The sequence below is a fragment of the Dermacentor silvarum genome, chromosome 4, assembly GCF_013339745.2.
Source record: "Dermacentor silvarum isolate Dsil-2018 chromosome 4, BIME_Dsil_1.4, whole genome shotgun sequence".
Taxonomy (NCBI): Eukaryota; Metazoa; Arthropoda; class Arachnida; order Ixodida; family Ixodidae; genus Dermacentor; species Dermacentor silvarum.
The window spans coordinates 16,888,773-16,904,360 of NC_051157.2; the positions used below are offsets into that span (position 1 = coordinate 16,888,773).

Sequence of the window (15,588 nt, forward strand, 5' to 3'; positions counted from 1 at the left end):
GTCCATAACAAATAAAAAAGAAAAAGGAGGAAATAAAGGAATAAAAAAAGAAAAAGGAAATGTAGTTACGATACAAACGACCACCATCGACCTCGTATAATGCGCGGAGAAAGCATTTAATGTCCAACGTAAAAAATGTGTGAGCGAACAAGCTGGACAACGGTAGTGTGTTTGTGCGTGTCTTCAGTTGGCGAAGGACGGGGCAGGGTGAGGAAGGTATAGAAGCATGTCTCGTAGGTCACTACTTCGTTTTGTGGACAGCGTCAAAAATGATAGCGCTCTCGGACACGGAAGGCGAACGCCACATCAACGACGGCTCTCGCTTGGCCGCGCACCTAACACCCTTTTGTCTCGCTAAAACCGAACAGCGCTGTGAAACCTATAAAGCTTCGCCATCAGGTAATCGTAAGACTAAATCACAAAACTGATCGCGCGTAATGACAGTTTGTGACGAACCGGGCTCCAACCTGCTGACCAATCACGAATGGCTAACCAGGTAATGGACAAGGACCGGTCAATCCCCATAGGTTTCCGAATATCGAAGCAGAAAAAGTAATGTGCGAATGTCATTGGGCCACTTCTCAGCCGATGCCAAAGGAACTTGCTTTTCGCGAGTAAGAGTAGTTCGCTGATGGCTTGCGCACGAGCTCTCGTGATTGGCCGGTACTAAGGTACTTTTTTTTTGCACTCAAATGGCTATACAAATTCCACCCGTTCTGTGATCTGCTGGCAGCTTTAGCTTCGCCGATGATGGCCTCACAAAACTTTTGTAGCACAAAAATTTACTCGGGCTCGTTTATACCAAGAACCTCGGAATGCTGGAACCACCTCCCTGCCTTCATTGCTGCCATCTCTAAATCAAAGAATTTCAAGACTACCCCTAACACTTATATTTGTTCTTGCCCCTCCTATCGGTAATTGCCTTCGGGCGATTGAGATTACGAAAAATGAATAAATGACTAGATAGATATTAAGTACCGAGAAAACGCAGTATACAATCAAAACATAATTTTGCTTATCTCTACTACGGCATCTCCTTCTGATTGGTTGGCGTATTGTTCATGGGCAGTGCTGAAGCACGAGCTGGACCCAATCGCTAACCACTTCTGCGTGCGAACAGATGTGCAAACTTTGCATTGGCGTTGCGGTACGCCATGTGCATAAATCAATTCACGCTGCTCTGCTCCGTTCTGCTCCCTTCCGTTCTATTCCGTTCCGTTCTGTTCTGTTCTACGTGGACTGCTGTGTAAAGATTGAGGTGAAGAGTACATAGGATACTCAGTTTCTCTATGTTATGCAGCGAGAAATAAAGGAATAAATTATAATTTTACGATAAGTAAATGGATAAGAATTGAATCAAACAAATAAAGATAACAATATCGCAACGGAGACTTCACTGACGTCTGTCCATGTCACTACCCGAATAATATAAACATGTTGAAGTCCTTATATATAGTGCAAGGATCATTTACACACTAAGTGGATGTTAAGTCCAAGACCACGTGTGGTGTGGTGTGTGAGGCACCTGCCAATATGGATAGCAAGAGAGACAGAGTTTACGTGAAAGGAGGTAGAGAGATCGCCCTGACATAGCAGGCTGTCTTGCTACCTTCACTGGGGGAAAGGTGACGTAAAAATGTGATGAAAGATGGTGACAGAGAAGAGGGATACAAACGGAGGATGCCAGTTCACTATTACAAGCAGAAAACAGCGCTAAACGACAGAACAACAGGACTCTTCGTCCTGTAGTTTAGCGCTGTTTTCTGCTCGTAATCATGAACCAACCAACGTTGATACCCTTCTGCAGTTCACTATAGTGCTGATTAGTAAAGATCAATAAAAAGTCTAAACATATCGGCCACAAATACTTTGTTTCCTGAGATCGCAGATTGAAAAGAAGAGAGAGAGAGAATTAACTTTATTTAGGAAAAATAGGGTTATGGGGGCCGGAGGGTGGGTCCTTAGTCCAGGACTCCAGTGGCCACCGCCACGCGCCGTGCCTGGTCGAGGAGGCTCAATTGAGTCTCCAGGTTAGTCCGGGCGAGGATGGCTGCCCAAGGCTCCCTAGAGGAATTTTGTGCTAATTGGGGTGAATTTGCATTTGGGGGCCGTGATTGGCACTCCCATGTCACATGGGGCAAAGATGAGGCCTCCCCTCCCCCCCCCCCCCCTCCCCACAAGGAGGAATTGCTTCGCATTTCTGGTTGGCCAGATCGCCCCAGATGTGGGTCGGTGTTTGTCTGGATTTTTCTGTATAGCCGTACCTCCTCCACTGGTAATTGCGTGTTTGGCGCGGCGAGTTCTTGAAAGAAACCAGTTAAAAGTGCGCGCCAGGAAGGGGTTGGTGTCGTCGCCCTCAGCACATGGCACATTGTGCGCCAGTCTATTTGTTTGTCGTCGTCGTTATCGCGCCTTTCACCTAAAGATGCATAACCGGCGTACCCAAATTTATATCCTAACGTGTTAATATCGACAGCCGTAGCGATCATATATTATTACAGGAGGTGGTTGGCTTATGAGGAAGAGTTGTTACGAACTTTTGTGAATTCGGGCCCTGTATGGCTGAATCAAAGCTGGGTGGTTTTAATGGGGCAGAGTCACAAAGTGTGCTGCTCTAACGACAGTTGCTCATTGGAGCATCGCCGGGGTGGCGTAACCGAGAGTACGAGGTCCGGCGTCACGCGTCAAATGCCGCCGCGCGGCGCGCCGGAATTGGGTCACCGTAGCCGGGGGCAGCAACCGGCAATCAGGGAGGTGCGCGGCTTTCATTTTTTTTTTCCTCTCCCACTCCGCAGCGGAAGCACGCCGCAGAGCAGCGGGGCTGACAGCACGGAGACACGGCACGTTGATTCTAACGTGAGTGGCCCGAAGCTGGACGCTCGTGCCGCGAATGCTCCTCCCTCGGGGTTTCACGATGTAATCGCGATCGGCAGAGCTGAGCCGGTTAACTGGACGCGTGAACGTGACACCACCAAGCAGACAGTCACACAAAGGAGAGCCCGTTTGCAGCAATTGAGATTGCAAACGTCCACACGCTTCTACGTACTTCACGTTTACTTCCCTCTTTGCTTTCTGTTTATTTCTTTTCCTTCGTTTTTTTTTCTGTTTCTTTTTTTTCCTTTTCTTAACGCAACGATAAGCGCGCCGTTTGGCACAGAATGTGGACGGAATACTGTCGCGAAGAAAAGTTCGAAATTGAAGAAAAACGAGCACTTTCGTAATGATGCAATTGCGAACCTAGTCAAAGAACAATAGCATTCTTGCGAAAGCGAGAGAGAGAGAGAGAAGTAGAAGAAAGGAAAGGCAGGAGGGTTAGCCAGACGCACGTCCGGTTTACTACCCTGCACTGGGGGAAGGGCATATAGGGATGAAAAGAGAAAGAGAGGAGATAGAGATTTGAAGGCTTGCACCAAGTCTACACATGGTCGCCAACACCTGTCGACTTCAGGTACTGCAACAATGCTTTCGTCGCTTTCTGTGCCATCGAGGCGTACGGCCATGGTCCAAGGAGCTTCGCATTAATGTGGGTAGATGTGCGAGGTTATCCAGAATTTGAGGTAAAGAGGTTGAAGCTAACACGTTTCAGGATATTTCGTAGCCCCTCTCCTCTCCCCCCCCCCCCCCCCGCCTACCTCCGCAACACACACACACACAAAAACACACGAAAAAAAGAAATGTTCTCCTCTGCATCCAGCGACGAAATGAATGTACGGTGCGGTCCACTGGTAAATGGAACACGCCAATGTGTAGCTCCCACTATGCTAGCACTCTAGCTGCAAGCGCTGACTGAAGCTACGTCAATGTACTGCACAGCTGTGTAGAAAGGAACCAGGCGCCACCAATTACAAACAACCTCCTGCATATACGGGCGATTGTACAATTGCTCTACCCTCCGAGCACTACCCGCCAGCAACAAGCCACTACAAAACATGTGGGCTCGTATTCACAAGAAAAAGCACTTACGCTAGAGTTGTTCGTAAGAGAGACTTTCAGCCAGTCTTGATTTAAACATATTATTAGCGAAGGCGGCTGGCCAATGGCAAAGAGCTCCAACGAGCAAAATGCTTTGTGAATATGACTCGCCATGTGGAATTGCCTATATTGACGCGATGCAATCCGCAAATGCATCATGGACGGAATAACTCGAGAAATCCAGCCAGCCCCACTGAATAATTGTATTCGACCTCCCCACAGAAACCAGGAAGGCGTTTCCCTTCCGGGGGCGAAGCCTTATCGCAATTCATCTATGTGATAAAGCGTGGCCTCTGAGATTGCACGGGCAAAGGTGCACCATTGCGATGTTGAAGGCCGCTAATAAAGGCGGGCCAGGCCACGACCTCCAAGGAAACAGCCCCACGAAAACATCCACAACCAAGGCCCTCGTAGGGGGTATCCGCACACATTTCTGATGCTTAAGACAACTGGAACATTGCTTTTTAAAGACAAAGATGTTAAAAATCAAACTTAACAAAATCCCGTGTTTGATTTAACAGTGAATCGCACTATACAGCTTGAGGAAAACCAGGCTGGTTTCTCAGTATCCCCCTATAGCTCGTCATTGTGAATATAACGCGACTGCCGCCCCGCGCAAGTTTTTGCCTCTAGAATAAAGTTCGAGCGGTGCGCACACGTGATCGAAGACACTCACAGCACGGCGGTGACGGTGCGTGCCAGCGCGCGCTCGTGTTTGGGAACGTGGATGGCCCGGGCGACGGACATCGATCGAAACAGTGGCATGTTAAAGGGTGAATGAACTTCCTCTGACACGAAAACTGCATACATTAGCACGGACGCGCACGCATCTTTGTAGCGGCAGTAATGTGTTTACCCTGACAGTCGGCATGGCAATTGCAATATGCGGACTCTTTCTTAGTGTCCAGGCAAAAAATGAGCCTTCAAAAGGAAACTACGCATTACGCATGCAGAAGTGGACCCAAAAGCGATAAGTGCAGCGTTAAAGGGACACTAAAGAGAAACAAAAAGTCTGTTTTAGCCTGATAAACTATTCTTTCAAATCTCTATCTTATGTAATTTGACGGCAATACGTTGATCATGCGATGAAAAAAAAAATGAAGGTGAGAATTCCATATATATATATATATATATATATATATATATATATATATATATATATATATATATATATCGCCGTAACCTCAGTGACGGTGCGTCATCAGTGTGACGTCGGGCGCTGTCGCTGAGTGAAGGTTCTTGAAACTTTTTAACCTGTCTTTTCCACCGTTAGAATGTATATAATGTACTCCCGATTTACCGATAAAGAACTTCAGTTGACACGGAGCAGACATCGTCATAATTTATGACATCACGGTGAGTTAGTGCGTGACATTGCCACCAGTCTTTCGTTCTTGCATCTTTTTCTGGCTCTCCTCAAGGTGCACGAGTGGATGTGTTGATATTGTAGGAGGGTAGTTCACTAATACAGCTCAAAGAGAGGTTGAGCGGATAACAAAACGATGACACATAGTTGGAAATTTGAGTATGGAAGGTGATGGTAAATGAGCATAACGGGCATTAGGTAGTATATTAGAGGAATAGAATGAGAGCAAGGGGTAGGAACGTAGTCGAAGGACACATAGGATAATCTAAACTTACTTGACTATAAAAGTTGCGGGCACACAATAGATTTTATATACGCAAGACAAGGGATTGGAAAAAACCTGAGTCACAACAACAACAACAACAACAACAACGACACAAAGAAACCGAGGACACCTAAGCACTTATAAGTTGTCAATGCGAAAGCATTAATGTCCAATTTAACGCCGCCTGAGCGGTCCTTCGAGTTCTGCGCTGCGAGTAGTGTACCATAGCGGTACGTGCTGTCCGAGGCAGCAAATAGCAGCAGCCTGCGGTGCCAACGCCGCATGGCGCCGACGTTTTGCGTGACGAGAGACCGAGGAAGCAGCAGTGGCCACCAAGGCCGGCAGGTGAGCGCAGCAGCTAAGCCCAGTGGGGGTAAGAGAGAGAGATATGGACTGCGTCTTCCGAGGCACCTTTCGACCGCTCTGCTCCGTCGAGGCGCACTCATGACGTGGCGTCGCAGCCAATGTGACTTTGGGTGCCGTTTCGTTGCTACATACTACAGACGCCGGCTTTTTCGCTCAATGGGCCATTTGACGCTTTCGCATTAAAAAAAAGAAGAACGCTTGAGTTTGAAGCTTCGTTTTTTTTTTTTTAGCTAACTTGTGAGTGCTCCTTGTATAGTCCTGTCGTGCGCGCTGCCTCAAGATGTCAAATTCATTACAACTGCTTTAACTTTGCGCACACGTGAGATATTTCGGGAAGCCGCCACTGCTTTCCTCCCTTTGTGAGTCGCGGTGATCGAGCTATTGCGTTACTGTAAAGCAGCCTATCTTGAGGATCAAATTAGTTTCAGAACCAAGCATTGGCTCAAGGCTCCCTCCCAGTCCTTTCTTGGCACCCATGTGAGATACAGAATGTGATTATCGCACGCAAGCACGCAGGCGAGGTAAAATGCGAGGGGAGAAAAAGAGAGTCAAGAGGAGGCATGACGTCACCGACCTGACGTGCCCACAATGGCGAGGGCGCGTCCCATGAAGTCGAAGAAGCCGGACGCCTCCTCGTTGGCCTCTCGGATCTGGTAGCTGATGGAGCCGTACGCCGTGTACCGCTTCTCTTCCTCGGCCTTCACGTACAGCCGTCTTCGGTCGTCCAGGGAAATCTGCGCAACCAAGAATCTTGTAAGCTGAAGGAGACGTGACTCGTTCTCATATAAACATGCGAAATGTGTGCTGAAAGAAATTGTTGAAATCAAATCATATATCTTATTAGTCCAAACTTATAGAATGCCACAATATGATATACAGGTGGAGGCACCCTAGTCAATAACTGTAGTGGAACTTTCTTACTTCAGAAAATTGAAGGACTTGAAGCTCGCACGCATGCTTCGCGGGGTCCTCAATCTTCTTTCATAGAACATATTTCTACCTCCGTTCTAACTAATTTGTTTTTCGCGCTACATTTTATATGAAAGCAATCGTTAGATAATCACCATTACCCGATTACCGCGGCATTGCGCGGAACGCAGCCGGCCCCTGGAAAGCGGGATCATTTCGCAATCCACTATTGCGTGTCCTTACGTTGATGACCATCATTCCGGTCACGTGCTGTTTCGTTGTGTTTTGGCTGTCCCTTTTATTTTGTTTCGTGCTTCCACTTTCCGCTCTAACGAATCGACCTGTACTTCCGGGTTGAGGCACGGCATCCCTACTGTGCGCGCGTCGTAAAAATCGCTCTGGAGGATGGAGGTAAGTTCGAGCGAGAAAACAAAATGCATCAACTATTCATTAGAGACCCACTTTACTGGTCTGTCCGTATAGATGTACACCCTGGGGCCCATTTCAGCTACGACCTCGTATAAACACAACACACCAATAATTTCGTCGCTTTTTACCGCTTGCGTGCAGAGCCGATGTTTACTGACCCGTGGGCATCTCGTCACTCTGACCTGTGCGGAACTGCTATCACGCTAACTGTCGTGACCGAGCGGTTGTAATTTACATACGGAAGCCGATGTATATTATGGGGACGTTATGCATCTTGTATTACGAGGCGCTGCTTTACGAGATGGCGTTAAAGCCAACGTAACAGTAGTTTGACTGATTTTTCCTTTGATTATCGCACGAGTGCAGATAAAAAAATACGAGAAGGTTTCCCAATAATGCTTAGTGGCTTACTTCAGTGGACTTACTTATGTGCATCACCGAATGGGGAAGTTGGGGACAGTAACGATGTAAAATATAACAAAATATTACGCACCTCGCTCGGCAATCAAGCAAGAGGTAAGTATAAACTTTCATTCCGACACTTTCGAGCTTAAAGAGCAACTGGGGCCATATTTTACGAGAATTCTTTCATCAAATTTTATTCATTATTATTTGCGAAGCTAAGGCACGAATCTGGCCATAGCGGTATAGCACGCCTTAGTGCAATTTAATGGCGAAGGGCGTAAAGAAGGAGAAATAGGTGATTCCTCACGACATGCGGCTCTTGTGCGCGCATTGGCATGCCTTCTCTTAAGGAGAAGTGTCTACTTCAAGGTCAACTTCTCTATTCAAATACACGTGAAAAGTAGAAACTGTAACCTTGCACAACCGATGAACCGGTACGAACTAAGTTTGTTGCACTTAACAGAGGAAAGCGATTTCTACAGACAGGATTAAGCGAAATTTTGATTTGGAGTCTCGTTGAGTTTACGAAAATAGAAAATCGGTCAGTATAAAAAAAAATTAAACACAACGCTTTCGAATCCGTGACTCTGCATCAAAAACAGACATAACAGTTTCTTAAACTGCGTCTGCTGGAGCATCTAACAGATGCTGTGGATAGTTTGATATTTAGTTTACAGTGCAGATGAAATTGTTACAATATTTACGATTGCTCTATAAAACTCGTATACTTACATATAAGGGGTGTACTTAAGAGGGGTGGGTAATATATCAATTTTTTCGCTTCAGATGTTCAAATAGCTACTGCTTAAAGAATTGTGGTATCGTTTTTTATGTTATGACTGCGTTGTAGTCTGGTTAACTTAAAGTTTAAGCATTTCTAAATTTTCTGATCTTCAACAAATTTTGTTAACAAATTATCGTGTAAATAAATAAACAAATTTATTTGCCGGTAGTCTGTAGATATTAGAAAGATTTAGTTTAGCGTTTGCAACCAAACGTAAACGCATTACGTACGTAAAGAAATAGCGTCGTCCTCACTGCGCATGCTCCGTGCGTTATTGGGTTGCTCTGGTTTACGTGCGCTATGACGTTGGCTATGATAACGTACGTTATTTGGCCAGTTTAACGTTCGTAATGTATACGGACGCTAAGAAATAGCGTTTTCGAACATGGCGGCACCAACGCCTCCGCTTCAGCGTGAATTCGCGTGATGGCTACGCTCTCACTTATGTTCAGCGCCAGTAACTATTGAAATGGGCTTTCGGTTTTTCTAAACTCACCTGAAACGTTAGTCATACGCGCATAGCGCATCCACTTTCTGAGACGGTTCGGCGATTCCGGCGCCAGTAGGCCTAACGAGAGGCGTCCGCATAGCGATAACAGGATGGCTGCTAATGGATTGTCTTGGCTTGAATACTTTTGGCACGAGGCACCAGGCGGCGCCCTGTTTTATAACGTCTCCCTTACGTTTGCGTTCCCGTACGGTAAACTAACAGTCTTGAAAGAACGCGCACCGTAACGTCCCGCAAACATGCTTACGTTTAACGTACGTAAGCCGACAAACGTTATTCTAAAACTGTCTATTGTTGCCTTCCTTTAGATGCAACAAACCGGATCGAATCCGGTGCAGTGGATGCCGAGCAAAGCTAATTCTTCATTCCAATATATTTAGATATGAGAGAGAGAGAGAGAGAGATTAACTTTATATATATATATATATATATATATATATATATATATATATATATATATATACAGGGTGTTTCAGCGAACACTTTCAAAAATTCTTAAAGGTTGCCTGTGGCAGATAGCACAATTCTCGTTGATGAGCTGGTCTACTCGAAGAGGCGGACATTACTTGCAAAAGTAATTGAAATGCATAATCGAATAATTACCTGAAATTCACTAATTAAGTTTTTAACTAATTACCAGATGGCCCATATTGCAATTTACAAATTGTAGCCGTGGAGTTCGCAATGATGATCCACTTGGAACGAATTCTTGGGATGACACCAGTTTTGAGATATTAATTCCCGAACTTTGCGGAGAAATTCATTGGCGTTCCAGTTATATAGGTTCCAGTTATATAGGAACATAGGTTCTTAAGAAAACATCGCTTTATGCATTGAAGCACAAAATTAACTGGAACGCCAATGCATTTCTCCTCAAAGTTCAGGAATTAATATCTCGAAACTGGTGTCATCCTGAGAATTAATTCTAAGTGGATCCGCCTTGTGAACTCCACGGCTACAGTTTGTAAATTGCCATATGAGCCATCAGGTAATTAGTTTAAAACCTAATTAGTAAGTTTTTGTTAATTAGTCGATTATGCATTTCAATTTTTGTGCAGGTAATGTCCGCCTCTTCGAGTAGACCAGATCATTAGCTAGAATTGTGCTATCTGCTACAGGCAACCTCAAATAAATTTTGAAAGTGTTCGCTGAAACACCCTGTATAATATCGCGGTAGCTCAATTGGTAAGAGCATCGCACTCGTAATGCGAAGACGGGGGTTCGTGTCCCACCTGCGGCCATTTTTGTTTTTTTCATCTACTTTAATTGTCACTTACTTATGATACTTTTACTTCAATTAGGAACTACGAATAATTTTCCCTACGCTGTCCTTGGTGTCATTGCCTATTGCCTTCTTATGACTGTGGCTAATAATAATCGGGCCCCTCGGTTCTCCTTCGCTGTAACCCCTGACGAAGGTCGGGCCACCGACCGAAACTGTACGGGAATAAAGGCAATATTACCATGAACTCATTTTCACTTATTTATTGTAGCATGAGATACACTCGTCGAGGTTGAGCAGTTTCGCGTGGCTCCTGGAGAGCCTTGCTGCGCATGCGCGAGGAGCAGTGACGTCATACGGCGCACAGCTGGCGTGCCGGGCGTTTGCCGTGCGTTTGCGCTGGGCGTTTGCCAGTGTGGTATAGCCATGGAGAAGGAGAGCGAAATTGCTGCTCAGCGGCGCAGAAGAGCGGAGAAGCTTAACTCATCGAATCCCGAAGTAGTTGCCTGGCAATTAGCGGTTGAGCGTAGGAAGAACGAACAGAAGAAGGCTGAACGTGCTGCGGAGACACCGGAGCAAAGGGAGGAACGTCTATCAAAGCGGCGTCGCCACGAGGCTGAGCGACGTGCCCGACCATCTCAGCAGCAGCAACAACTAGACGCCGTCGATGACGTCAAGGCTCGCCGATTGACTGACTATACGGTGAAACTTAGCGAAAGCGCCAGTGCGACTCGGGCCTTCGAGACGGACTTCGTAAACAATCCGTTTGAATATGTGTGCGACGTGTGTGAAAGACTGTGGCACATGAAAGACTTGACGCCGGTAAGTCGTGCCTTGCGTGGAACGTTGAGTTTAGCGGCGCCGCCTGACTGGGGTGAAACCATGGCGCGTGTTTGTACAACGTGCAAGAACTTTCTCGTTAAGCAGAAGATTCCACTCTTTAGCGTTACCAATGGGTATCGTTACCCGCCCATGCCACCAGGTCTACTGGTTCTGAACGATGTGGCCGAACGTTTACTTTCGCCACGGATTCCCTTCGTTCAGATCCGTCGTCTAATGAACTGGAGAAATGGTCAGTTTGGCATTAAGGGACCCGTGGTGAACGTGCCGGTAGACACGTACGAGATGCTAAAGCAGTTGCCTAGCAGCTTGGAAGATGATAAGTGCATAGTGGTGAACATAAAGAGGAGAATGTTTGACAAGACTACCTATCAGTTGCACATGGTTTCTCGCGATGTGCTTGGACCATGGGTTGAGGTACTGAGAGACTCGCCGCTGTATAAACACTACGGCATAAACATTGACGAGGGACGTTTGGAGAGGCTGGTGACTTCAATCGTGCTCCAGACTCTTTTGGTGTTCCTTTGAAGGACACGTTTAGCCTTGACTTAGCCTGTGTTTAAACTGTACAGACGATCAATGGGAAACCACCATTGATCTTGTGTATCACAGACAGACAATCAATTCAAAATACTGCGTTGGGGCCATAGAGACGGCAGTGTGTTACTACACTGACCACCGAGCCGTCTGTGTGGCAATAGAGAAGCATCCAGACGTTGAGCAAGAAATATATATATAAACATGTGTCACATAATGCGTATACCGTGTGTGTGTCATTGAAGCAGCAGTAAGCACGATAATCAAGCTAATGCTAGACATCCAGGAAAGCTAAGAATAACCAGCTGAACCTTCGCTCACGCTACGTATATCCTAGCAGTGGCCAAGCTAAGCCACTGCTAATTTTTATCTATTTACTAATATATATATATATATATATATATATATATATATATATATAATAACGTGTGTGTGTGTGTGTGTGTGTGTGTGTGTGTTTGTGTGTGTGTGTGTGTGTGTGTGTGTGTGTGTGTGTGTGTGGATATACGAGTATAATTTCCTTTTCTACGCTACGCCAACAGAGCCAGCCTGCTTTTTTTCGCCACATCTCTCTCTCTCTCTCTTTATATATAGCGGAAAAGCACTGGTCATTAGCGGAGGAAATGAGAGTGCCTTCTTTTTGGAATAATTTTACGTCCATCACGTCACGGCTGTCGCAGTATTTCCGTGAAGTCTATTATTAGAGTTTTCCCTTAATTTAGAGCCAGTCTCATCCAGACGCCGCCGAAGCCAATGACGCCAGTGATAGCTCTAGCGACTATGTTGCACAGGCTTCGCCGGCCGTCATTTACTTTACCATTGTTATTGATATACACAGCCACCGCTCGTGGTAGGAATGGCCTAATTGCAATTCTAGAAGTGTCATCAATCTATCGATCTAGCAATCATTTTCTCCTTTGGTGTCTATTTAAAAGCGTTACTTTGCATTAGAATGTCGGTGCCATGCTTAATTACATCAGGTAGCCAAACATAAGCTAAAGCAACCGACGAGAGTGGCGATGTGGGCTTGTTGGTCTGTCGTCATGGAATGTTAATTTGGAAGCGCATAAAAGCACGGACACGAGAAGAAACGAAGACAAGCGCTTGTCTTCGTCTTCGTTTCTTCTCGTGTCCGTGCTTTTATGCGCTTCCGAATTAACATTTCATTAAAGCAACCAATCATCCCGTCATCTACCGTACTTCTACAATGCTATTAGACGTAACAAATAAAAGCCAAAAAGAAAATGAATTGCGAGTGAGTACAGAGACGGGATAACGCAGTGGTTCTACTTAATTTCTTTCAGCGGGATCTAGTGATCCTGAGTCGTGAATGGTAAGAAAGGGATATAAAAAAGTGAAAGGCCTAGTTAGTTGCATTATACCACCCTGTTTTCTACATTCCGGGCATGTCAACACTTTGGTCTGGGTGCGAAGACCAGTTTCTAAGGTGAAACAGTCGCATGTAGTACATTCAAGAAAGCTAAGTTCATCGCTATTTAACTAGTTTGTTCCATTTCAGAAACTCAATTCGTCACGCATGAAACATATTTCAAATATAAGGCTTCTTAGATCTACAGCCTGCATCGGGTCCTTGTATCCCCTTCCCCTAGTGCAGGGTAGCTAACCGGACGTGCATCTGGTTAACCCCCCTGCCTTGCCTCTTTTCTCTCTCTTTTACCATCACTGTTACAAGTACTGCCGAAGATCTGTATTCAGTGTAACATTGTGCACTGCTGAATAACGCCATTTGCTGTTCAAGCAGCTATTTACGTTCTTCCTGTGCACCGGGACAGCCGAGTCGCGCACGTGTAAGCCTTACAAGCCTCACACAGGCATACAAGCATGTGTATTCAAGCGAGACTCGAATTGTCCTTTTTTTTAGTTTTCTTTTTTCTTTCAAAAGCAAAAGTAAACGCGAAAGCGGTTCTTGCACTTTTTTCAGCTTACGTTTGGAACGCGCCTTCTGTCATTGACTTTATCCTTCGATTACCTGGAGGCAATTTCTGTTCCGCGTGGCTGGGCAACACGCGCACCAGATGAATGTGATCGCTTGCGCTTGTATCACGCACATTTCTGAAATGTGCTTTTTTTTAACTTTTATTGAAACTTGGAATGATTGTGTTTTCGTCTCGTTCAAAGTACGGGCTGTGAATTATTAATTCGCGCGGATGCTGAAGCAATTTCTTTTAATACCGTTCTCGTATTTCATATATTATTTATTTGCATACATAAAAGAGAATGTTCCCAGCGTAGCCCATCATTATGTATTAAAATAATGAGTTTCGCTGGGGTACAAAATGAACGGCCTCAGCAAGAACAACAAAGCAACGCTGTTTACCCGAGAGAACTTGGTCCAGAATTTATGTTTGGGCTCTCGATTCGAAAACAACTATGTTGCTTCTAAGAATGTAATTTTCCTGAAAGCAAACGAAATTGCATTGGGTTACGTGACTTCGTGCGAGGCCAGATCAAAGCAGCACTACTCAGAATAATATTTGATACTTGTAAAGAACATTCATTTATACGATGCTCCTGCGACGCTAGCACGTATGCCTTTTATGTTTTAAGACATCAATTCACCCGTGTTTTTACAGAGAGGCTAGGCAACCTGGGCTCCACATTCTTGTACTTTTTTTAAAGTAATATTGCACTAATTAACACACCAATAGTTTATCTTATACAGGAATACATTGTTCCGAATTAAATAAACGATCCAAAAACCAAATTTCCTCACCATTATGCTAAATAGCTAAGCCAACTTCAAGTGTCTGTCTGGTGCCACTGAACGTTTTCTTCTTCTACTGCGGACTACAGCCAATATAAGTATGCATTCTGTTTTACAGCGGAACCTGCTGCATGTCTTTTCAGCATTCGACGTGTCCAAACACAACCCGCATGGCTGCCATGGCAACGTCAAATTAAAGTGAGTATAGAATTTTGTGCAAAAGAGGGCGCCACTTAAATTCACATAACTCCTCCTCCCCAGCGAGGTCGTCGATGCCGCCATCAGGTCAGCTGACGCAGCTTTCCGGTGCAGTCAAGGCGTCCCTCGAGTGATAATGCAATTTCTTTTTCACAAGTTACGCACACGTTCCGAATAATAAGCGAATACATATGTCGTTGAATTTTTTTTTGCTGAGAAATGTTTTTACGAAGGTGTCTAAGTGCAGGCGTAAATATCTTACAGGTCGATCGCAACAGTACAAGACAATCGACATATCTGACTGCGTTGTGTGGCTTTGCCGCAGTATTAGTGTATCTGCAAAAAAGCATGCTTTACAGGCTGGCACCAAACACATGGTTTATGTTGTTCTACTTCGTCTTCTCCCCCTCCCCCTCCTCCTCTTTGCGAAAGGATAGTGGGCTGCTTTATTAATTTTGCGTTGTAACATTTGTATTTCTCAAAGAAAATTACGCGGATTCAACGCTAACTTTGAAATCTGTGTGAGGCGAATCTTTGGAGAAGTAGTTAATTAAATACTGCTAAACTGCTCAACTTCCGCAACGTATGTTGCAGCATAGAAATCACATGCCTGCCTGGCACATCAGAAAGACGCAGAAACCCGCACCACGCAACTACTATGTGATCCACGCGATCGCTGATTGCACTTGCCCCAGGATTGGCCCACTTCTCATCACGCCACTTCTGGGATCAGCAGAGTTTACTATTGCACTCTCTCCAGAACCGGCACACCTTACTTGGCAGGAAGCCGACCGAGCAAACGCGCCAAACCCCGGGAAAGAAAGCATAAAAACATTCGTCTTCAATGAAGGAATTATGCGCTTGAAGGCGTGTATTTGTTGCACTGAAGATATTCGTTATTTCATTGCGTAATTTCGTAGAGAACTGAGCCGGAAACTGGCACATCTGTAGGGGTAGTACAGACTGGGCTACAGCAGATAAGCCAATTCGTTGTATGAGTTGATGTCGTGTGTGCGAGTTATTTAAAAGTAATCAAGAAGAAAACGCATGCGAGCTATTCGG

At 45.3% G+C, this 15,588-nt stretch overlaps 1 protein-coding gene and 1 long non-coding RNA gene across 2 annotated transcripts in view; one reads left to right on the plus strand and one right to left on the minus strand.

Moving 5' to 3' along the window:
* LOC119449534 (uncharacterized) overlaps positions 1 to 15,588 on the minus strand; it is a 224,527-nt gene that overhangs the window by 40,193 nt on the left and 168,746 nt on the right. The window contains exon 2 of the mRNA XM_037712719.2: positions 6,544 to 6,703. Coding sequence (XP_037568647.1) covers positions 6,544 to 6,703 — 160 coding nt within the window. The remainder of the gene's footprint in view (positions 1 to 6,543; positions 6,704 to 15,588) is intronic.
* The window catches only part of LOC125944659 (uncharacterized), a 71,304-nt gene that overhangs the window by 33,289 nt on the left and 22,427 nt on the right, over positions 1 to 15,588 (plus strand). The window contains exon 2 of the long non-coding RNA XR_007466333.1: positions 14,447 to 14,526. This is a non-coding gene — a long non-coding RNA (uncharacterized LOC125944659). The remainder of the gene's footprint in view (positions 1 to 14,446; positions 14,527 to 15,588) is intronic.